General features: G+C 47.3%; 1 protein-coding gene across 5 annotated transcripts in view; it reads right to left on the bottom strand.

Moving 5' to 3' along the window:
- Positions 1-5,545: 5,545 nt before the first annotated feature.
- The window catches only part of LOC149367607 (FMRFamide receptor-like), a 1,196,541-nt gene continuing 1,178,516 nt past the window's right edge, over positions 5,546-23,570 (bottom strand). For all 5 annotated transcript variants that reach the window (XM_089556406.1, XM_089556382.1, XM_089556396.1 and 2 more), the window contains one exon: positions 5,546-7,947. In XM_089556406.1, coding sequence (XP_089412532.1) covers positions 6,393-7,910 — 1,518 coding nt within the window. In that variant the 5' untranslated portion in view covers positions 7,911-7,947 and the 3' untranslated portion in view covers positions 5,546-6,392. The remainder of the gene's footprint in view (positions 7,948-23,570) is intronic.

The raw sequence follows: 23,570 nt of genomic DNA on the forward strand, positions 1-23,570 counted from the left end.
CTAACGCCGCAGCCCATGACGCCTCGCGCTGACTGTAAAGCATTCTCGCACTGTTCACTGCACACCGCCGGCTTCACCAACTTCCATCTATGGCGCGAACAGATTAGAACAGTTTAATTTCAATCGGAGCTTAACCTGAGCCGAATGTGCCGACTATCCAGAAAAGCAAAAGCATGAAACAACCAGGCTAAACGCATGCTCTCGCTCGTCTGCTAGGTTTAACTTTTCTATTACAATATCCCCTCCGTCCTTCAACAGATCTGCTGGTAACTGATCCCCAAGAGCTGCTTTACCTTTTTGCTTTGCACCTAATACTTTCCTTAATTCCTCCTTCATTACTGACGCGATGTCCCATTGGTGTGCGATTCTGCGAGTCACATTCACTTGCTGATTACATGGACTACTGTATAGGTTTGTCTGGAACTCTTCGGCTGCTTTAAATATCGTATCGGAATTCTGAATGACATTGTTCTTTTGTCTCGAAACTAACACATCTTGATTTTGCCTACGCCTTGTTTTGCTCTCCGCCGCTTTTAGGCTACCTTCGTCTTTCAGAGCAGCCTCAATTCTCTTCGCATTAAATTTCCTTATGCCGGCTACCTGACGCGTATTGATTTAATTAGATAGCTCTCCTCGTTCTAATCTTTCTGTGGGCTTCGACGTCATCATGCTTGGAAGTTGCCTATGCAGATCTTTCGTCTCTTAAGATAGCTTGCCAGTATCCTGTGGAACCAACCTACCGGTTACTTCTGCTGCCCATTCCATAAATAATGGACGGGAGATCATCGCTCCCTGCATGCCCATTAAGGTTGTCGTCCGTAGTGTGAGCCGAATATCTGTTCTGCAATGGCATCTGCAATTCTTCTACATTCCCCCTAACCCCCTAACCGTTAACTGTATAATGGACTTCCGCTTCACTACTTTTTTGTGTTTCCTCTTCAAGTCAAGGCTAATTAGTGACCTTACCATCTTGTGGTCGCTCAAATCCACATTTCCAAGGATGTCCACATCCTGTACGATGCCAGAGTCAGCGCCCAGTATCGCTTGTTTCTATCACTGATCAATAGTCTTTGCAAACTGACCTGGAGGTAGTAACCGCATAGTGCACATCTTTGCTGATGCCACTTAATACTTCTAAAACTAAGCTTACGCCTTTCCCTCGCAGTACTCGCATTCCCACAACTTATTTCCTAAATAACGAATCTGTCAAACTTGTAACCACCTACAAGTACCTAGGAGTTCACCTGCAATCAGACTTAACATGGCTTAACCACATTAATCTAGCTATAGCATCCGCCAACCGCTCACTCGGCCTACTAAGGCATAACCACAGACTGGCTCCCGCACCTGAAGAAACTTGCGTTCATCACACTGATTCATCCGAAGATTGATTATGCATCAGCCATCTGGTATCCCGACCAAGCCTATCTCGTAGCTAACACTGATTCCTTGCAGAACCGTGCTGCGCGTTTCATTTTTTCAGACTCCCCACATACTATACCAGCGCCACTGCCGTAAATTATCGCGCCCAATTAGAAGACTTCTCTTACCGCCGTAAACTATCAAGACTTGCACTTTTCTATATACTGCATCACCATCCACCGCTTCACCACGATTCTTTCCAAACACCATCAGCCTTCTTTCAGCGGCTCCACTAACGCGCAAAGACAAACGCATCCCGTGTCGTTCACCTGGATTTGCGAGGTTATTCATACCACGCATTATCTTAGAGTGTACAATTTACCAGCGTACATAGCCATTGAATCTAACGCCTCCACATTTCTTGACCTCATCCGCAGCGATGTTGGCATTTGAATTGCTTTCCCACTTGCTGTGCTTTTGCGTTTACTTCTGTTTTTTGAAGCGAAAAGCTTCGCTAGGCTCGTCAACACCGCGCTTCGCGTGGGACACCCCTGGGCTCCGCCGTGGTCCGCCCTTTCCCTCCTCGCCACCCCCTTCGTTCTCCTCTTCGCCACCGGTTTACCCTTCGCCGCTGCCGCGCGGTCTCCGCCGCAGTTAGATAAGCAATGCAGAAAGTTGGGCGAGTTGGTAATACATGTTGAACTTATACATGATGAGCACACAGGACAAGCGTTTGTCCTGTGTGCTTCTTCTTCTTGTCAATCAATCAATCAATCAATCAATCAATCAATCAATCAATCAATCAATCAATCAATCAATCAATCAATCAATCAATCAATCAATCAATCAATCAATCAATCAATCAATCAATCAATCAATCAATCAATCAATCAATCAATCAATCAATCAATCAACCCAAGAGAAGGTTCTTTCGCAAGGCGTTGCGATAACGCGTGAGCGGCGGCGGCGGCGGCGGCTGTAGAAGAGACGCAGACATTCGCCATGGAAGGAAAAAAAGAAGACCCAGAAGTTATAGCGAGGGAGTTGGCTCAAAATCTACACCGCGGTCGTGGTGCTCCCAGTGCCTTGTGCGCGAACTGCGACAGCCATGACGTCAAACAAAGCATAAATGCAGCTTTTCGCTTGTATATCCAGGCTTAACCAGAGCTAAGCCACTGCGAATTTTTCGTGCCTTATACGTACACTGCACTACTTTTCATTTCCGTTATGCCTTATCGTTTCCTTTAAACCTTTGAACCTTTCCTTTAAAATTGGTATTACGTTGTTTTCAATCGCCTGCTTCTGTTAATTAAGGCTGCGATTTGGGCTGGTTGGTAATGATGCATGGTGAAAACAGCGCGGGAAAAACGAACGGACGACGAAAGACACAACACAACAGCGCTTGTGTTTTGTCTTTCGTCGTCTGTTCGTTTTTCCCGGCCTGCTTCTGTATTTACCCTGTCATGCTTAATTATTTTTCCATGTTATGCCTAGCCTGTTTGTTGTTCCTTTGCTTGTTAATCATGTTCCTTATTTATTTTTTTACACCCCCCCCTCCCCCCCGTAATACCCTCGATGGAGGGCCTCTGGGGGTATGTTCAATGAATAAAAATAAATGAAGTCTATTTCATACTGTGCGAAAGTGACGTTGGGGCGCTCCCACTTCCATTTCCTGTTCTCTCGTTAGGGAAGAAGGTATTCAGGGTCCTTAAATTAATGCCGTGCCCAACCTGTACTAATCACCCCCCCCCCCCCCCCCAGCTATTCATAGAACCTGTGCCATAGTCGCCTTCTGCATGGTCTCCAAACTTCTTCATCCTTACCTTGACATTGAAGTCGCTCATCAGTACAGTTTACGGTGTTTTTAATTCGGCCATTGCCGATTCAACGTCGTCATAGAAGCTGTCGACGATCTGGCCATTATGTCTGGGTGTAGGCGTGTAGCGGGTGGACGAGTAATCCCACACCTTGATATATCCTGTCCGCTAATACACAAAAGCATAGTACGTGCCCATCCGGTAGCACTCTATAGGACTGATGTGATCCAACTTAAGCTCCATGACATCCCATTTTGTACTCGCTAGTTCCTCGAACAGCAGTTTTAGACTACCCTCACTGGACAAGGTTCTAGCGTTATGTGTTGGCAGGCTGGGTTTCCAATGGCGGCCTGTCCGGAGCCAGTGGATCTTAGCCCCTTCCGCAGCATCATAGGCCTGACCGCCGCCTTGCCGGTGGCACGCGGTGGTGCCCAGAAGAGTCGTAGTTAGACATGAAATTTTCCACTGGTGCCAGGCAAGACACGCCCGAGCCCAGTTACGGGCGCCAGCATTCATGTCAGGAGAGACGCGTGGATGCCGAAATGAGGTTAAAGGCGGTAGAAATTGTTCAAAAGTATGCGGCGCTACGGCACAGAATAGTGAGAGCATCCAGTGACTATATTCACTTCGCAATGACGACTCGAGGATCACAAATGTGTAGGAAGCGGAGGTGTAAAGATGATGGTGGCGAGCAAAGTGCTTGGTCTTCATCTTGTTTCGGTTAACGAGCAAGGTCCGGCAGCTACAGGTACAGATGTAGATACATATACAAGTCTGGAAGAGGCTTTCAAGGCATGTCCACCTCTGAGGCTGTTGGTGAGAATGTTACGGGCGGCCTTGACGTGCCGAACGTCGATACAAAATTCATCGAGGAAAGGCAACTGTTGAATTTCTGTGGGCTATAGTAGATGGTCTTAGATGAAGGTGAACTGCTCGTGAGGGGTTTCGGTGTCTGTGAAATACTAAAAAAATGTGCCTTCCAACAGGAAACGGAAGTCTTTCACAGCGAGATACGCCGCGAACCACTTTGCTGTCATCGCACCAGGCTTTCTTTGCACCGTGTAACGCGTGGGTCTGCCGGATGCGAGCCCGTCCGCCGTTGCACCGGTTCGACGGAGGCAAAACACAAAAGGCGCCCGTCTGCTGTGCGATGTCACTGCACGTATAAGGTCGCCAGGTGTTCAAAAATATTCCGGAAGCCTCCACTAACACGCCTTTTTCTCTGCTTCTTATTTCGTTCCCATCTTGCTCCCTTCCCACAAGGAGCAAAACTAATTTGGTGTGACAATGACTCTGACGCTGCACACCCTATGTATGGTTCGAATAAGTTATTGCAGCTTTCGTCATAAAATTTTCACCACCGAGTGGCAACAGCCGTGTTTACCTCGTGTGTGTAGAGAAGAGATTGCGACGTGCGCAAGAAAAGTTGGCCCGATGGATGCTGAAACGATAAAAAACAACGTGGGAGGCTCAGTACGTCGTCTCACTCCCTGCTTTCTTCATCGATGGGCTAATCAGGTAGAAAATCACCACAGCTGTGTCTACAACTGTCTCTAATTACGAACTTCAAACAGGGTTTATTGTGATTTCCAAAAACAATTGTGACATTCAGTTATGGCGTTGCTTTTGGTGATCTCTGGTTATGGTTGGCATACAAAACACTGGGAAGTAATAATAGCACGCATTAATTTTGTAAATACAATGACGCAACGTTCGCTATTACTGGTGTAAGCGCACTGAGGATAGATTCGAGTAGGACAGTGGGTGCCTTACAATGTATATGTGAGTTTGTGGTCAAGAAAATGAAGGCAACATTTTCTGCCATGCGAAAGTAAAACGTGGGTGGCAACACACTAACGCTAGTAGACGCTGAAAAATATAAACAGGTGACATTGGCAGCGCTCACACTGACTTACTATCAGCACCTTGACTTGTATTCGCAGTGAAACTGCTGACGCTGTAGCAGCCACCAGAACAAAGAAAATTTCGAAAGATGAGTAGTGTCTGCTCTGTTCTAGTAGAGACCGGGTATTAATAAATTAGGAATGTTTATATTAGTTTGCTTACATAAGTTGCTCTTACTGTAGCATTCCTTTGTATAACTGTGGTGGTACAGCTCATCCCAAGGTGCTCATTAATGAATTACGTAGTAGCTGCATTGAATATCGTCTTACGTATAAGCAGCACCTGCACGCCCAGGCATCACATCATAAGCAACGCAACAAAGCAAAGCGGAAAGTTGGGCAAGTTGGATAACGTTCATGATGTAAAAAATAGCGCACAGGGAACACACGGGACGGAAAGTAAACGACGCAGACAAGCGCTTGTCTGCGTCGTTTACTTTCCGTCCCGTGTGTTCCCTGTGCGCTATTTTTTACATCATGAACGCAACAAAGGCCAGCTTTCTAAAGAGAGCGACTCTAGACGCGCTTGTGCGTCGCGCAAGTACACTGGATTGCATCTGGAAATTACGTGCGGGCGGCTATTAGTTTTGATATGTTCATGGTGTAATCTAGCTCGCAGTCAGCACAAGCGTCCCTAAGCTTCGGTCAGATGTTTAGAGTAATTCTTCAAAGTTGAGTAGATTAAAACTTATCTACTACATGTTAATTACAAATCTAATCCACCTTGGAGGATTCCCGTAAACTTTTGACCAACACTTTTCCTACTTCGAGTTATTCAGGAATTCTCTCTCACCCTACAACGTGCTCGCCGTACCTGTTAGCTCACTTGCTTAAGCAACTGCTTCAGTGCTGTCGTAGTCCCGGGTACGAACTCCCTACCAGGATGAATTTTTCTTTAACTGCGAATTTCTGAGGAAGACGCATAGCTTTCATTTTCAGCTGTATGGCCGTGCTTGGGTGGATGCCAATGAATAATTACGACCTTAATATCATTAAGTATGGTTCTCCTTATTCAGACTCAGCAATGCCAAATGGTTTGAGGCAATGTGGAGGCCTCGAAAGGAGTTAACGGTGCTTCAGCCTATGTGCGAAAATTCATTTCAGGCACAGTGAGGCTCTGAAACAACAGAGGATGGCTGCCTCTAGCACTTTCCGGCTCTGGTGAACAAAGTGTTATTTCGAAGCACGCACAGAACACACATAACTTGGCTCTCCCAACACTGGCTGAGAAAGGAAGATATAGCCCTTCTGCACTGAACAAGCACCGGCAAAGGTAAGCTGCACAGGTCACGTGACGTCTCTCATGAGGCTAAACGCTTGGTCCCACGCATCTGTTCTCCGGAACACCATGAGCCGTGATGACCACAACGCAGTCCTTGGCTTTGTCGCCGCGCGGCTGGCCGCTGTTGCTGCCGGCAGAACGGCGCAGGCGGGACCAGAAGGACCCTGGGCCGGAGCGACTGGCAATGCTGGCGGCGTCGCAGGCTGTGCGCTCACCGGCTGCGTCTTCCGGCACGTTGAGCAAACAAGCGCGGGCAGGCGCGCTTTTCTTTCCGTTCGCGTCAAGAGGCCCCATCGAATTAGAACGTGCAGAGCGCACTGAGCTCAGGCGACGGCTGGACGCTGTGTCGTCCGTCTGGTTCACAGCGGTTCCCGTGTACTGGTAAACGGACTGGAGCCGCACGAAGCGGCCTTCGGCGCACGGGCAGAAGATCTGCAAGAAGGTGCGCCGGTACTTCTGGCTGAGCAGACAGTAGAGGACGAAATTTCCGGCAGCGTTGAGAGACATCAGGAAGTTGAATATGTTTCCCAAGATGAGAACCAGCTTCTCCTGCTCGCTGCCTTCCTCGGGGCTCCGGATGGATGTGTAGAGGAGCGTCATAGCCGTGGGAAGCTGGCAGAGGAAGAAAAGGATGACCACTGCTATGAGCATGACGGTGATCTTGTTCTCCTGGTTGTCTCGAGTTGACTCCGTCCTCTGGGTCATCTTGGAACGTTGTCTTCGTGAGACATGCACAGACCGCACCAGGAACGCATTGAACACGGCCAGAAGGCAGAAGGGCACCAGCGTGAACAGCACCACTGTCAGCCAGTAGTAGATCTTCTTGTACAGTTCGTTGCGCCCAAACTCAGAGTTACTAAGGCTGACTCTTGTCGCGTTAGTGGCCGGGTCGCTCTCTTCCACTACGGCGTATTCAAAGGGCGTGGGCAGAGTGAGCGCGAAGCAGAACACGACCACCCCTATGACAGCCTTGCGCGCCCGCGACTCGGTGCAGAGCACTTTGCCCTTGATGGGGTGACAGACAGCGATATAGCGCTCCACTGTGAACGTCGCTGTGAGCCAGACGGATGTGTTGCTACACGTATCGGTGAGCAGGATAAGGAATGGAAAGCAACGGAAATAGACGGCGAGACCCTTTTCCTGGATAAACTCGTAGTGTTTGAGCGAGAGCGCAAAACCACCAAGCAGGTACAGCATGTCAACAATGGCAAGCGCGGCAAGATAGTTGTTAGTGGATGATCTCATTCGGCGTCGAGTCATGATCACAATCGTGACAGAGTTGCCTATGACGCCGATTATAGTTATGATGGGCACCAGCACTCGCTGTATCCAGAAGCGGCTGCTCTCGAGCAGGGCATCGTACGACGACTCCTCGGCCACCGGAACAGTGGGTGCGTCGAAGAGTTCCGTGGCTTCGCAGCCTGAACAGGCCGGGTCGGAGCTTTCGTTCGCGCCTGGAGGGTAGAAGTAGACCTGAGCCTGCGTGCACAGCCACGCAGGAACCAGGCCGGCCAACGTGCAGTTATTCAGGTAGTCTGCCTCCATCCTTGAGGTCAGTCTTCAGTGTAGACTGGCCATCGCCCTGCACGAAAAGAAAAGATGGAATAGCCTTTATTATTTCGGCTCTCGCACCAATCAGGCATCCTGCCCTTAACGATATATATCACGGTTCATTCAATTCAGGTTCAAAATCGAGTATCAATCTGTAGTTTTTTTTTGTGATCATAAGCTTCAATAATTTGCGCAATACAAGCGCACATGAAGAAGACACTGGATGCAGAAAGGTTTTGATACAGTTCCTATACGTAAAACGTGACATAGGAGACGCTGGCCACAACATCGGAAATAAAAAAAAGACGTTTAGGCTCCCACACGGGACCCTTGTTCACAGTAAAAACGAGAAGCGTGTGCACGAGCTTATGTGTGCTTGAAAAGGGGGCGCAGGGGAGCGGTCCTTGGACTGGTCCCCTGTTTTTGGGAGTAATAAAAGAGATCACCACCACCATGCGTAAGCACTTGTCAGATTTCCGAAGTTTCGGTTCAAGGTGTGACAGGTCGTTTGTATCGTCAAAGTTTCCAGATGAAGCGAGGGAATTTGTTCTTTTCTGTCGGAAGGATGTGTGTCTTGCTCCAGTCGATAACGTGCTCTTTCAATATGGAGTGTTCGGCGATAGCACTAGGATCCATTTCTCTGTTTTTAACGTCATTCTTATGATCTTTTAGGCGCCTTTCGAAATTGCCAGTCTCGCCAATGGAGACGCAGTCTCAGTCGGAACAGGGAGTGCTGCTAACCACGCCGTGATATATTTTTTTTTTGGAAGAACGTTCTTTACGTTGACCAAAGCATGTCGCAGCTTTCTGGTCGGAACGTGGGCAATGCCAACATTGAAGGTGCGCAGAATGCGTGCCAACGCCTCGCTGATTCCGGGGGTGTAGGTAACAGCGGCAAGTTTCAGAGAGGAAGACACAGCAGTTTTGCGTACTGGTCAACACACCTGTTTTTGACCGATGCCACGAAAGATGTCGGGTAGTAATTGCGTGAAAGTTCTTGCCGCACCATGTCAAAGTCATTTGCGCGGTCTTCGGGAGAACTGCAAATGCGTTGGCTTCTTGTTAATAAGGTGGCAGCAACCTTATTATGTAAGGCTGGGTGGACGGATCTAAAGTTGAGATAACGCCCCGTGTGGGTCGGTTTCCTAAAAACGCTGAACGATAGATCGCCACTATCGCATTTTACCAAGACGTCTAGAAAGGGCAACGCACCGTTCGCGTCTCCCTCGGTAAGAAATCAATGGCGTCCTCTACGGAGTTCAAATGCGACGAAAAGGCAGGCAAAGCGTCTTTTTGAGTCGCGCAGAAACAGTCACATCTTGGTGTAGCAGCGCAAAGGACGGGACACAAGAAACAAGGAAGGACGTACACAGGCGCTCTACCAAGATGCAACAGTACCAACTAGCCCCGCAACTTGCTCTTCAGAAACAGTCGTCTACATATCTGAAGAAAACTTTTGGCGGGTGAGCAAAGGTTTCAAGGGCCCGGCGTTCGACAGACTGCATGGTGTGGTTCGCGATGGTAACGGAAATAGAGGCACCCATAGAAGTGCCTTGAAGTTGACGGTAAAACAAGCCATGAAATACAAAATACGTGTTGCTGAGGTAGAACTATAGGAGTCTCCAGAGGTCAGGAACGTCAGTAGGGGTCCTTTCAGGTAAAGAGATCTGTCAGACTCGAGGGAAGGAGAGCAGGCATGTACGGCAAGGTCAATAAAGACGTACAAGCTTGCAAAAACGAAAAAAAAAACTGAATACCTGACATTTCCTTCAAGAAGGAAAGTAATTTACCCAACTAATGTCTGAATCTTAGTAAACTATGGACTAATAGATCACAAGTTTACATTTAATTATCTAGGTGCTACATTTGACAGCCACTTACACTGGCAAGACCAAACTGAGGCGGTCTGCAGGAAGCTGGCGACTGGATGTCATGCTGTTAAGCAGGTTAAAGAATTATTGTACATGTCTACATTACGTATGGCTTTGTTTTGCCTTCATTGAAAGTCATCTATAATACTGTGTCGAAGCATGGGGTGGAACTTACCATACGCAATTAGATCCTGTTATCAGCCTACAAAAGCCTGCATTAAGAATACTAAATAGGTATAACCGTTTCCAGCACTGCAGTCCGTTATTCTGTAAGTCAGTGTTTCTTCCAATTGATTTACTGTCTCGATTAAAAATCTCTGTGTGTGTTCAGCACATAGTAAGATTGAACCACCCCTTTCATGCATCAATACTTCATCCTCCGCTTCGGTCCACGGTCCGTCCCATCCGCAATGTATGTGGCGAGCGCTTAGTGCAATCTGCTGGCGTAAAAATCTGGAACGCGATACCCATTTCTCTGAAAAACTCACATAATTTTGCTGGCATGTTTAAAAAATACTCAACTGAAATACTTGATTTAATCTGAAATTCTTTATTCGTCATACTTTTCTGTTATTATATACATTGCATGTAGTACGATAGTTTGACCTCACACTCGATGTTCAAAAGTTCTCTTTGCGTGTCATGTTTTGAGCTCTTTTCTTTTTTTTGTGTCGATGAATGTTATCTACTACTGTTATTTAGACTGCTTTGCTTTTAATCTTTTTGTAGGCTTAAGCTATTCTGTATAAGTCCGCTGTTTTTGAATTTCCTTTTACGTATTTTGTGCACTTAGACCCGGACAAGCCGTTGGCTATAGGTCCAAAAAGTGTTTTGTATTTCCTGTAAAAAAAATTCAATTTTAAAAAGTTTTTTTTCCCATGTAAGAGCCCCATTTTGCGGCATAGTACAGTCAAATCTTGTTACAACGAACGCCAGATAAATGATTTTTTCATAATTAAGAACGCTTCAAAAATCCCTTCCCAAAGGCTTTGAATGTAAAACTTTTTCAGCACTAATAATTTCAAAATGCCGAGTAATTCAGGATAGCGATCGCATTTTTATCGCTATCACTAAACATGAACACCTCATTACTGGGAATTTATCTCCACCGCAAAAAGCAAAACCGGCAAGTTCGGAACAACCGCGGGATGCGGGCGATACGGGGTACGGCCTCCGCGACATGCTCCGGCAGCGCTGCCGGGGTATTCGCCCAGGCCACATCTAGAGAAACGCGGTACGGGTGTCGCTGTCAGGCGGTTTTTGAAGTTGACAAATGGCATCATCATAAAAGATCGACGCGCAGGTGGAATGCGTAACTGGGCTTAGTTTTTCGGGCGCAGTAATTGTCCAAAACTGACAACGACGCGGCGATCGCTGATCGTCCTGGCAACTGCGGCTCAAACGCCATTGGGAAGCTGCGCACCTACCTTGGGCCTCTCTCAGTGTGCCCGAGGCGCTACACAAGAATGGCGACGACAGTGAGTCGTTTTTCATGCACCGTTTGTCTTCCACGAAGGAGAAAAAATTCAAATAAATGTTGTGTTTTCAACCGTGTGTATCTTATTGGTCGGAGAAGACTATTCTCAAGTGTAACCGCTGCTGCAGAGCTGTCATAGCTGGATCTATTCTCCAGTTTAATTATTGGCGGTATTCTACCAGATTTCCACTTTAAAGACATTTGGAAATAACTGATGATTTTCGTAGCTCCCTTGAAATTGGTTACCTCGAGATTTGACTTAATATCAGTATTAGCGGACACTGGAAAACATATCATATTAACCAGGGAAGTGATTACTAAATTTTAATAGTTAACTTTTTAAACATGAAAGGCAGGCCCCTTGCTTCAATGGAGATCGCTAGCCATTACTAATAGCCATATCAGACTTGAAGAGGTTCGGAAATTTGATTACCCTCTCTGGCTTCGGTTTAGCAATTTTCTCCATTCCACGAGCAGTTTGAACGCGTGCAAGGCGACGCCCATCGAATCGCATAATTCGGTGGCATGCTCTGTGCCGCCGGTGTGGCCAAGGCGGGCCAGCGAAGGCCATGTGTGAACCGATATGACGGACGTCGCTGTGCGCGGACAGCAGAAGCACGGTTTTCGTATTGCGCGAGAAATACCCAGAATAGAACCCACACCAGACACGGCTATGGCGTTTTTCAAATTCCAAAAACCTTTTATGACTTTCACTATTGACCGTCTAAAAGTATCTTACTGCAGCCAAGCGCCTATCCATATTAGTTTAAAAGTTAACTACGGTAAGAATTAGTTAATAACATTACTCCTCAACATGTACAATGTTGTCCGCTAACACTGATATTAGTAAGCCGCAAAAAGCTGCTCATAAGCTCAAGAAACCTATGTTTAAATCTTTGTGGCGGACTTCCCTGAAACACATCGTACAGTTACCCTTCACGGATTCAGTCACTCAAGAGACCAAAAGCAATATAGAGATATTACGACAGCTCCAATAGAAAACAACAACACAAAAATTGATGTGCATTTTGTTTTCAGACGGGTACTTACTGTGCTAAACTCTTTTTCAACACCCATTGTTATGAATCAGGAGGCATTTCACTGATGACCACGTGTGACTTTCAGGGAACGTTTACAGTTGAAAAGCAGCTTGTAGTACGCGGTTCATCAACGGGAGATACCACTGCGTTCTCACAGACGGATACTGCATAATATTTCGTCGCTCCCTGGCAAAGACATCACTGGCTACGCTGCCCAGCTTGGTAATGAAGGTTCAGTTCAGTTCAGTTTTATTCCTTAAAGGCCCCCCTTTCAGGGGGTGTTACATAAGGGGTCAGAGGGTCCTGATACGCATGCCAAGAGATGACTATGCCAGAAGTTTAAACATTTTTTCAAGTAACCTGACGTAGGGCAAAATAACGAAGGGCCAAAACTATGATCTTCAAACAAGCGCGCAACTGACAACTAGTTTATACAGGCTACTTAAGGCAGTATTTAATACGTTCCATGCTCGTGCCCCGATCAATGCCCAGAAAAAATATTGTAATGCATGGCTGTGTCATCGTCGTCATCATCATCATCCTGACTACGCCCATTGCAGGGCAAAAGCCTTTTCCCTGTTTCTCAACTTAACCCTGTCCTTTGCCATTTGCGGCCACCCTATCCCCGCAAACTTCTTAATCTTATTCTCCAACCTAACGTTCTGCTGCTCACCGCTACGCTTCCGTTCACTTGGAATCCACTCCGTCACCTTTAAGGACCAGCAATTATCTTGCTTTCGCGCTACATGTACGGCTCAAGTCCACTTCTTCATTTCGACAAGGATATCGCTAATCACCGTTTATTCCCCATCCACTCTGCCCGCTTTCGGTCTCTTAACGTTACACCTAACGTTTCTCTTTCCATAGATATCTGCGTTGTCCTTAACTTGAACTCAAAATCTTTTTGTTAGCATCCATGTTTCTGCCCAATAGATGAGTACCGATGCGATACAGGTGTTCAATCTCTTCTCTTTATGGATATTGGTAAACTGCTATTTATTTTATGAGAAAACCTGCCTTATGGGCTCCACCCAATTTTTATTCTTCTAGTTATTTCTCTCTCGTAATCCAGACCCGCTGTTAGTGCTTACCCTAAGTCGATGTATTTCCTTACCACTTCCAACACTTCGCTGCCAATTGTGAACTGCTGTTCCCTTTCTAGACTGTTCAATATTAATTTGGTCGTGTGCATGTTAATTTTTAGACCCACCGCTCTGCTCAGCCTGCATGACTTCCAGTCTATTTCCTGAATGAATGAGCAAGCAATGTCACACCGAATTGCATATTACTATGCTATTCTACATTACCCCTTATCCTTAACTATTCCCAATCAAGTGCGCACGGTGAATGAAGTCCACACGGTAAACACACGGTGAATAGCATTCGCCAGATCATGACTCCCTGCCTGACACCCTTTCTTATTGGAATTTTATCGCTGACGTTATGAAGGAACGGTAGCTGTGCAGTCGTTATAGATTTTATCTAATATTTTCACGCAAGACTCTCCTACACCCTGATTCCTCTATACCTGCATGGCAGATGAAGTTTCCACTGAGTCATATGCTTACGGTTAGCCTATGAAGGCAATATATCGGGAGAGGCTTACATAATTTTACAGTATTTTTCATAATTATCATCTACACCATGATTCCGTAATACCTGCATGGCAGCTGAGGTTTCCACTTAGTCAAATGCTTTCTCGTAATCAATGAAGGCTATATATAGGGGTTGGTTACATCCTGCGCATTTCTCTATCACCTGACTGATAGTGTGAATACAGTCTATAGTCGACTATCGTTTACGAAAGCCTACTGGATCCTTTGGTTGTTTCACGTCTAAGGTTGTGTTAACTGTTAGCGATTACCTTAGGAAAAAACCTTATAGGTGACGGACAGTAAGCTGATCGGTCTGTAATTTTTCAAGTCCTTGACGTCTCCTTTTTGGTTAAAACAGATGCTTGGGCAAGTTGGTAACTCATTACCAACATGTGTTGGTCTTACCAGCCACGAAGCAGAAAGCCATTGCTCTCTTTTACGTCATCTCATTCTAAGCTGGTGAAACGTGCCGTGGTGAAGTCATGCTATCACAACGCGCTTAACAAATCCTGCATGCACTCCATGCAAGATAGTTTCCTTCTCCAACCCGATCGGCTCGTTAAGGCTGGTTATCCCAAGCAGCTACTAGTATCAGTGTCCGAATCTATTCTCAGTAGCTTGAGCAAAAATGGAAAAGGGGAGCAGGCAGATTCAGAGACGCGGAACGAAAAAGAAAAAATTACTGTTGTGCCTTACATTCATCATTTCTCCCACAGACTAAAAAAGATAGCGAATAGAGCGCGAGTTAAGGTTATATTTTCGGCTCCAGATAAGCTTGGGGGGGGTGGCCGCCGCGGTGGCTCAGCGGTTATGGTGCTCGGCTGCTGACCCAAAAGACGCGGGTTCGATCCCGGCCGCGGCGGCTAGAATTTCTTTGGAGGAGAAATTCTAGAGGCCGGTGTACTGTGCGATGTCAGAGCACGTTAAAGAAGCTCAGGTGGTCGAAATTTCCGGAGTCCTCCACTACGGCGTCTCTCATAGCCTTAGTCGCTTTGGGACGTTAAACCCCATAAACCAAACCAAACCAGATAAGCTTGGGAAGATGTGCAAAATGGTTAACACTGATTTCGTTCCCAGAGATTGCGACATCAAGCATGAAAATCGATTCGTGTCATGTGAAGAAGGTGTAGTGTATGCCATTCCCTTATCATGCGGCAAGCTGTTTGTGGGTCAGACGGGGAGATGCCTCAATGAACGCCTGAAGGAGCCCAATAATAACGTGCATAACACAGTAAAAGGGCATCTTGGGATCCGTTGTAGAGACTGTGAAAACAAAACTTGCCACCCTGACTTCACTAGCAAACGAATTTTAAGTAAACACAGTACCCAATTAACACGCGAAATAATCGAAGCAGCGCACATCGCCTGGTCTAAAGACGCATGCGTCAGTAGCCCCTCTTTATCGATCAGTTCAAAAGAATTGGCATTTTTAGTGAAGGGAAAATGATAATGTTGTTATCGTCCTTGTTCAGTGTGACATGCATGAATTGACTATGAATCTATGAATGGATGGTTGTTTTCTTTGTGTTGTTGGAACTGTGTATATATGCCTCGTTCCAAACAATAAACACCAGTTGAAAGTCAGCGCTCGTGTGTGTCGTGTCTCCCTTCGTGTCCGTGTCTTAGTGCGCGCTGTTCCGGTGAAAATCCTTTTTGGTGATATAAGATAATGTTAGAGTTCTTCCAAGCTTCTGACATGCTCGAGGTTATAAGGCATTACATATACATTGTGGCAACTTTTTCTACCACACCCCCTACGCCCTTCAACAGATCTGATTTTACTTTATCCTCAGCAGGTACTTTCCCTGTATTCATTGCTCTTAAGCGTTTCTTTACGTCCTCTGTAGTGAATAATGGTTGGATGTCCCAAAGCTATGCGCTACTGCATTTCTTGTTAACGTTCTGATTACATTGGACACTGTGCAGATTTCTGTCAAACTCTTCGGCTACTTTAAATAATACAACATTTTCGGCGAGTTGGTTACCTACATTCTTTATTACAGCGCAAAGAATGGGACACAACAGTTGTGTCCCCTTGTTGTTCTGTGCCGTCTTTGCGCTGTAATAATGAATACTTTAAATATTTTCTCCATATTGCCACGTATCATTGTATTGTCCGTTCGTTCGCGCAAGGCAGCAGGAAAGGGGTGTTATCATTTGTGTTCGTGACGCGAGAAGCGACCGGACTAATCTCGATTGATCACAGCCATGCCGAGCTGCATCTACGTGTTTCCAGATTACTCTAGATGATCTCGACCTGTTATCTCGAAGTTTCCTTGCCGGCTTTAAATTGAACGATGCCGCGAGCAGCGGGCATTCGTAGTTCGACGACTTACGAGCACGTTTGTTGCTTACACCGCCGCCGCATTTAGTTCAGCAGTTTTGCTTTGTATTTTTTTTGTTGACATTAGAAAAAAATAAACTTCTCTTTCTACGCCGCCGCCGAGTGATTCAGTTCTTTTGAGGGCGCAAGTCAGCCCAAATAAAGAGCTTCGTTTGCAAGCCTTGTTGCTGTATTCCTGTATTCGCTGCTGTATTCGCTGGACTGCCGTCACTACAACGTGACAATATTGCTAATGGCATTCCTATCCTTGTCTCTTCACACGTACATGTGTTTTTTTTTCTTTGCCTAGCTTCCTCTTCACCGCATTTAGACTACCTCATTTCTTTAGAGCATGCTCGATTCTCTTCACATTAAATTTTGGCTGTGGGGTCAGCCGCTTTTGATGCTTTAGTTTTTCTTAATCAGGCCTTTCGTGTCCTGAGATAGCTTTACGGTATTCCGTTGAATCATCATACCGCCTGCTTCTACTGCGCACTCCGTAATACTAGCTGTTGTATTATCGTTCATTGCTGGAACATTACGATCGCCTCCCGCTGTTAAACCTGCATATCTTTTCTGAAGTGACATCCTGGATTTCTCGGATTCAGCATTACAGTTAGCTCGCTAAATGGCTTCCCCATTCACTAATTTCTTCCTGTCCCTCTTCAAGCATGAGATAATTTGATACCTAAGCACTCTGTGGTCGCTACAACGTAACTTTCCGAAGACCTTCGTGTCCTGCACGATGCCCATTCTAAATAAATGAAAAGGAGCGCCACAAGCAGCAGCTAGTTACAGTGTGTTACAGAATTATGGGCGCATCAGGTGAAGCGCAGCCTCAAGAGGAAAGGCTATAAATATCAATGCATACTCAGGTGCTTTGATAGTGTCTGGGGCGGAGAAAAACCTATAAAAGCAGCTGGATTATTTTATTTATTTATTTGAAATACTGCGGACCATGCATGGTCCTAGCACACAGATTAAGCAGTGGTGCAACTGGTTTAAAGACGGCCGCACATCTGTGGAGAGAGAGCCACGCTCCGGTCGGCCATCAACATACCGAAATGACCAGGTAATTGCCGAAGTGAACGCTGTGGTGATGCGGGACACATGTGTGACTATCCGAGAAATTGCGGAAGAGGTGGACATCAGCCATTTTTCTGCACATTCCATTATCACCGAAGATTTGGCCATGGAGAGAGTTGCGGCGAAATTCGTGCCGAAGCTGCTGACGGTGGAGAAAAAGCAGCTTCATGTTGAAGTCTCACAGGAGATGCTGGATTCCACAAACAGTTGCCCTGATTTCACCGACGCCGTAATCACCAGTGACGAGTCTTGGGTGTACGGGTACGACCCGGAAACCAAATCCCAGTCGTCACAGAGGACGCATTCCACGTCACCAAGACCAAAGAAGGCCCGCCAAGTGCGCAGCAATGTCAAAGTGATGCTGACTGCGTTTTTGACTCCCTCTGTGTGGCACACCACGAGTACGCTACCCACAGGATCAAAGAATGACTAAAGAGTACTACAGGGATGCCCTCCATCGCCTACGTGGTGCTGTGCGGCGCAAGAGACCGGAATTGAGGTCAAGAAGAAATTGGCGCATCCCTCGCGGCACTGCTCCTGCACATTCCTCGCATTTGATTCAGACTTTTTTGGCGAAAAACCAGACTACTGTAGTTCAACAGGCTCCTTACTCTCCTGATATGTCCCCCTACGACTTCTGGCTGTTTCCTAAAATCAAGAGGCCATTGAAAGGAGCGCGATTTCAGAAAAGAAAGGACATTATGGCTGCAACGACAGCAGAGCTAAATTCCATTCCGAAAAGGGCCTTTTCGGAATACTTCCAACAATGGCAGCACCGCTTGGAGATGTATATGGAGTCCCAAGGAGACTACTTTGGAAGTGATTAGGTTTCTAACGCTCCAGTTATGCCAGTTTTTTTTCTTCGGCCAAAGGTCGGATACTTTTCTAACAGACCTCGTATAGATATCATGTCAGTCAGGGTCCGATTCAGGTAAGCCCGTTCGTTTCGTTTCGATTCAGGTAAGCTCGGTAAGCCCGTTCGTTTGAGGATAGTACGCTGTAGTGAGTTTATGCTGTGTAGAAGAGTACCGGAGTATGTCGTCAACTACCCGGGACTAAAAGTAGCGGACGCGGTCCGTCAGCAATTGGCGTGGGGCACCGTGATGAAGGATGACATTTTGCAACAGGAAATCGGCGACATCGGTAGCGCCACTGGTACGTAATGCACGCGTGATAGCGTACCGAGTGGCATAGTCAGTCGCGACAGCGACCCAGCGGTTGCCGAACTGGACGTAGGAAAAGGTCCGAGGAGATCTAGTCCGACACGATGAGAGGGTTCCAGAGGTACGTCGATAGGCTGCAGAAGGGCAGCGAAGAATGAGCTGCTGTCAGCATCCCTCAGTGACTACCCCTTGTGTGCGTACATTTACGTAACATCTCTTGGTGGAGGACGCCTGCCACGCCAACTTCCGTCCTAGCCCACCCTCGCGACCCGGGCACATTCTGCGGTACCGATGGCGTGGACGTCGAGGACTGGCTCTCGCTGCACGAGCGTGCGAGCACACACAACAGGTGGAACCCGACGATGAAGTTGGCCAACGTCATTTTCTACTTGGCGGGCACCGCAAGGGTCTGGTTCGAGACCCACGCGGAAGAACTGACCAATTGGGACCTGCGCAAGCAGAAGCTTACCGAATTGTTCGGTAAGCCGTTCGGACGTCAGCTGGCCGCGAAGAAGGAGCTTGCATGCCGTGCACAACCGTCCACACAGTCCTATGTGTCTTACATTCATTACATTTTAGCCGTCTGCATTAAAGTTGATTCCGCCATGTCAGAGACTGACAAAGTCGGTCACGTTCTCAAGGGAATTGCAGACGACGCCTTCAACTTGCTGGTGTGAAAGGAATGTGGAACGGTTGACGCAATCCTAAAAGAATGCCGCCGGTTTGAACAAGAGAAGAGCTGCCGTATTTCCCCCCAGTTCACGCTGTTCCCTAAAACGGCGCCAACGTTGTCCTGCGTAGACTCACCCCAACTGTGCTCCCCCCCCAAACATCCGACAGCCTGACACGACTTGTACGCCGAGAACTAGAGGCAGTGTCTCCCACAGTTTCCTAGTTAGCGGTACCGGAGAGTGCCCCTGCAGTATCCCTTATAAAGGCTGTTGTCCTACACGAATTCGCCAATCTCGGGATCCGACCTGTATGCTCCATTAATTGCCCAGATGCTCGTCATGTGTCTCCGGTGCTTGGTGCCCGACATCCGTACCCCGACATGTTTACGCAAAAGGCGTACTGGCGCTAAAAAACGAAGACAACACACACAACAGGACAGGACTGGCGCCAACTTCCAACTAGTTTATTCACAGAAAAAACCACTTAAGAACCACACTGCATGCAAAAAGATACAGACAAACCAGAAACAAGGGGTGATTTAACAAAGATGCACGTGCCAAACGGACCAAAGGAATGATTATAACGCTGCAAGAGACCCACTCAGAAACCTAATCTCTTCTTCTGACAATGACACAGATGGCTTGCTTATGCAGATATCGCCCCTCTGTTTGATGTAATAGGCTTCTATTATTTCACGCTCTAATCTGTCTTTTGATCTTGCAATGAATTTGGTGTTCTCAAAACCAGGACGGCATTTGCAGCTTTTGCAGTGAGTGGCCATGTGGCTGCATCCGTACCACACTCGTCGCAGCCGCAACCCGGATGAGTGGAGAACACCTGACGACAGGCCCATCTGTTTTAACTGCTCCCGAGTCGGTCACATCTCCCGACACTGCCGAAGCCGTCCGTCATCGACCTACCGCCGTTATCCTGATTCTTTCTGTCCCCGCCGCTCGTCGTCGCCCCCTGAACCACAGTTCGCAAGCTCCGACGCTCAGGCCCCTCCCACCAACCGCTCGTCGTCGCCTTAGCGTCGTGGATCTCCGTCGCCCCAAACTCGCCGCCCGTCATCTCCTGGCCCGTATGCTCGATCCCGTTTGGAAAACTGATGGCTGCAGCGTCTGGAGGTGATGCTGCTCCGACGACCGAACTTGAAAATCTTCCTTTGACTCTCCATGACTGACGGATTCCTATTACCGCTCTCATCGACACGGGAGCTCACGTCTCCGTTATGAATGCCCGTCTACGCCGTCGCCTAAGGAAAGTGCTTACTCCTGCCCACTCCTCTGTTGTTCGTGTCGCCGATGGCGGTACTTCCGCTGTCGTTGGAGTGTGCACAGCCCGTGTGTCAATCGCCGGCCGCCATACTTCGGTTCTCTTCACTGTCCTCGAACACTGACCTTATGATCTCATCCTTGGCCTTGACTTTCTTTGCGAACATTCTGCCCTCACTGATTGCGCCACAAGTGCCGTTCAGCTTGCCCTACCTTTTACCGAGGAGCCACCGGTTCCAGTTGTCCATCGCCTATGTGCCGTGGATTTTGTCCGCCTGAACCCTGAAGCCGTCACTTACGTATCATTCTCTTACGTCCCCCCAGTTCCCGATGGCCAATACATCGTTACTCCAGCCCTTGATGTGCCTCTCGCACGGAACGTTGCCCTCGCGCATACAGTGGTCACTATGTTTGCCAATCAAGCGTCCCTTCCGATCCTCAACTTTTCATCGCACGTTCAGCCGCTTCCCCAAGGCATGTCGCTCGCAACGCTGTGCCCTGCTTCCGACTGCGTTGTATCGGCTGTCACCGGCTGTGTACCCCCCTCGCCGAAATGCCCCGAGTCCGACGTCCCACCATCTGACCAATACGCGAAAATGATTGCCCCTGACCTCTTACCAGCACAAACTCATGAACTCGGGTGTCTTCTTTCCTCTTTTCACGACATCTTTGAATTCGACAACTGCCCTTTGGCTCGGACGTATGTGGTTACGCATCGCATTAACACCGGTGGCGCCGCTCCTATCCACAGACGTCCGTATAGAGTCTCCAGTACAGAACGGAACATCATTTAGAAGGAGGTGGACAAACTGCTTACTAAAGACATTATAGAGCCCTCGTCGAGCCCTTGAGCCTCACCAGATGTCCTATTTAAAGAGAAGGACGGGAGCTGGCGCTTTTGCGTTGATTACCCCGCACCTCCACCAAGGGATGTTATGTAAATGTACGCACACAAGAGTAGTCACTGAGGGATGCTGACAGCAGCTCAGTCGAACCACTGCCGGCCAAGGGCGCACAGACCACACTTCGTCCTCTTTGCGCTCCGTGCACGAGCCTAGCACTGTCTTGTTCGTTGTCCACTGACAATATTAAAGATGGCACAAGAAAGAACGTACCTGAACACGCGATCACTTGCCAGTGCACTGCCACTTTGGACAGGGCAGAGGTTCTTAAACGGTTTGGTTTATTATTTTTTGGGGGGTTTAATTTCGACCATCTGGGGTTTTTTAACGTGAACTGACATCGCATAGCACACGGACTTCTAGAATTTCGGCTTCATCGAAATTCGGCCGCAGTGGCCAGGATCGAACCCGCGTCTTTCGGGTCACTAGCCGAGCGCCACCGCAGGGGGGCGGTTCTTAAACGCTACAAGAACTATCTTGAACGTGAAATATTTGAAGCGTATGCCATTCATCAAGGAGGAGACAAATGCGTCAGCACTCCTATTAACTTGAAAAGAAAAGAGATCAGATTTCTCGACGGCTGAGTGCGCAGAAACTTATCACTTAGTTTTAATGTTTTTATGTTTTAATCATGTGGGTGGGGACTGGGTTTTTATATATTGCCGTTGCTGCAATAAACGTCTTTCAGTTACCAGTCAGCGCCTGTGTTTGTGCCTTCTCTTCCTGGTCCCGTCTGCTGCGGTGTTTTTATGCAAAATGTTACAGAAGCTGCACTAGCACACTCATTCGTCTTCCTGGTAATGTGTAATGCCTCAGCTATTTCCCTTGTGCGCCGCTTATTATGCACAAACAGTTCTGTGTCTTGAAATAGCGGAGTACATTTACATGTAAAGAAATGCTTGACTAGATTTGTGGCTTTCTCTCCGAAAGATTTTATATGTTCCATGAGCCTGATATTAATACATCAGCCGGTCCTGGCTATGGACGTCAGGACACATGGAAGAATAATTTGTTACACCACACCCATCTTACACGGAGCGTACTCATTTCCATAATAATTGTTATATTGCACTACTACGACACAAAAGAGAAGAACATATAGCCCAGGACAAGTTCTCGTCCTGTTCTATGTGTTTTTCTGTTGTGTGTCATAGTTTTAGCGCAATATATCATGACTTAGGTGGACTATCACCAACTAGCCCGACAACAGCTGTTGTTAAATTCATATACACAATTATTATTACACCTATTCCCCTTACGTCCTACACGCTTCCATTGAATGGCTGCCCTCAATTTTTATTGCTCATTAGGGGCTGAGAAAAGAACTTCCACGCCATGCCTAGCTTCCAATCTCTTTATTCTTTGAGATAGGGCATGTATTACTTATGGCATGACCGCCCCCTTACGTTCATTGCGAGCCGTTCGCTGTTCCGAACCGCACTCAGAAGACTTCAACGTACGGATAACTTTGTCTCCGTCATCATCATCATCATCATCAGCCTGACTACACCCACTGCAGGGCAAAGGCCTCTCCCATGTCTTTCCAATTAACCCTGTCCTTTGTCAGTTGCCGCCACTGTATCCCCGCAAACTTCTTAATCTCATCCGCCCGCCTAACTTTCTGCCGTCCCCTGCTACGTTTGCTTTCTCTTGGAATCCACTCCGTAACCCTTAAGGACCAGCGGTTATCTTGCCTTCGCATTACATGCCCTGCCCAAGCCCATTTCTTCCTCTTGATTTCAACTAAGATGTCATTAACCCGCGTTTGTTCCCTCACCCACTCCGCCCGCTTTCGATCTCTTAACGTTACACCTATCATTTTCCTTTCCATAGCTCGCTGCGTTGTTCTTAACTTAAGCTGAACCCTCTTTGTTAGCCTCCACGTTTCTGCCCCATAGGTGAGTACCGGTAGGATACAGCTGTTGTATACTTTTCTCTTCAGGGATATTGGTATTGCAATTGGGATATTGGTATTGCTTCAGGGACTTTGTTTCCACTTGAAACAAAAAGTGAGTAAGGGTATCCCGCTTCCTTGCATCTCTTCACCTGGGTAGTGAGGCCATTGCTCGTTTGACGAAGACAGGACTTTTTTACCGCTATGCTTAAACAACTCTTAGATCTGTCCCAGTTTTTAAAAGTTTGGAGTGAAAAGACATCGTTCAGTAAAGGTTTTTCACTTCTAGGTGAGATGGCCTTGTGACGTCATCACAACATTCCCACCGGATTGTAAGCAAACTATACGCCAGGGCAG

The sequence above is a fragment of the Amblyomma mixtum genome, chromosome 1, assembly GCF_055824585.1.
Source record: "Amblyomma mixtum isolate Tamu chromosome 1, ASM5582458v1, whole genome shotgun sequence".
Classification (NCBI taxonomy): Eukaryota; Metazoa; Arthropoda; class Arachnida; order Ixodida; family Ixodidae; genus Amblyomma; species Amblyomma mixtum.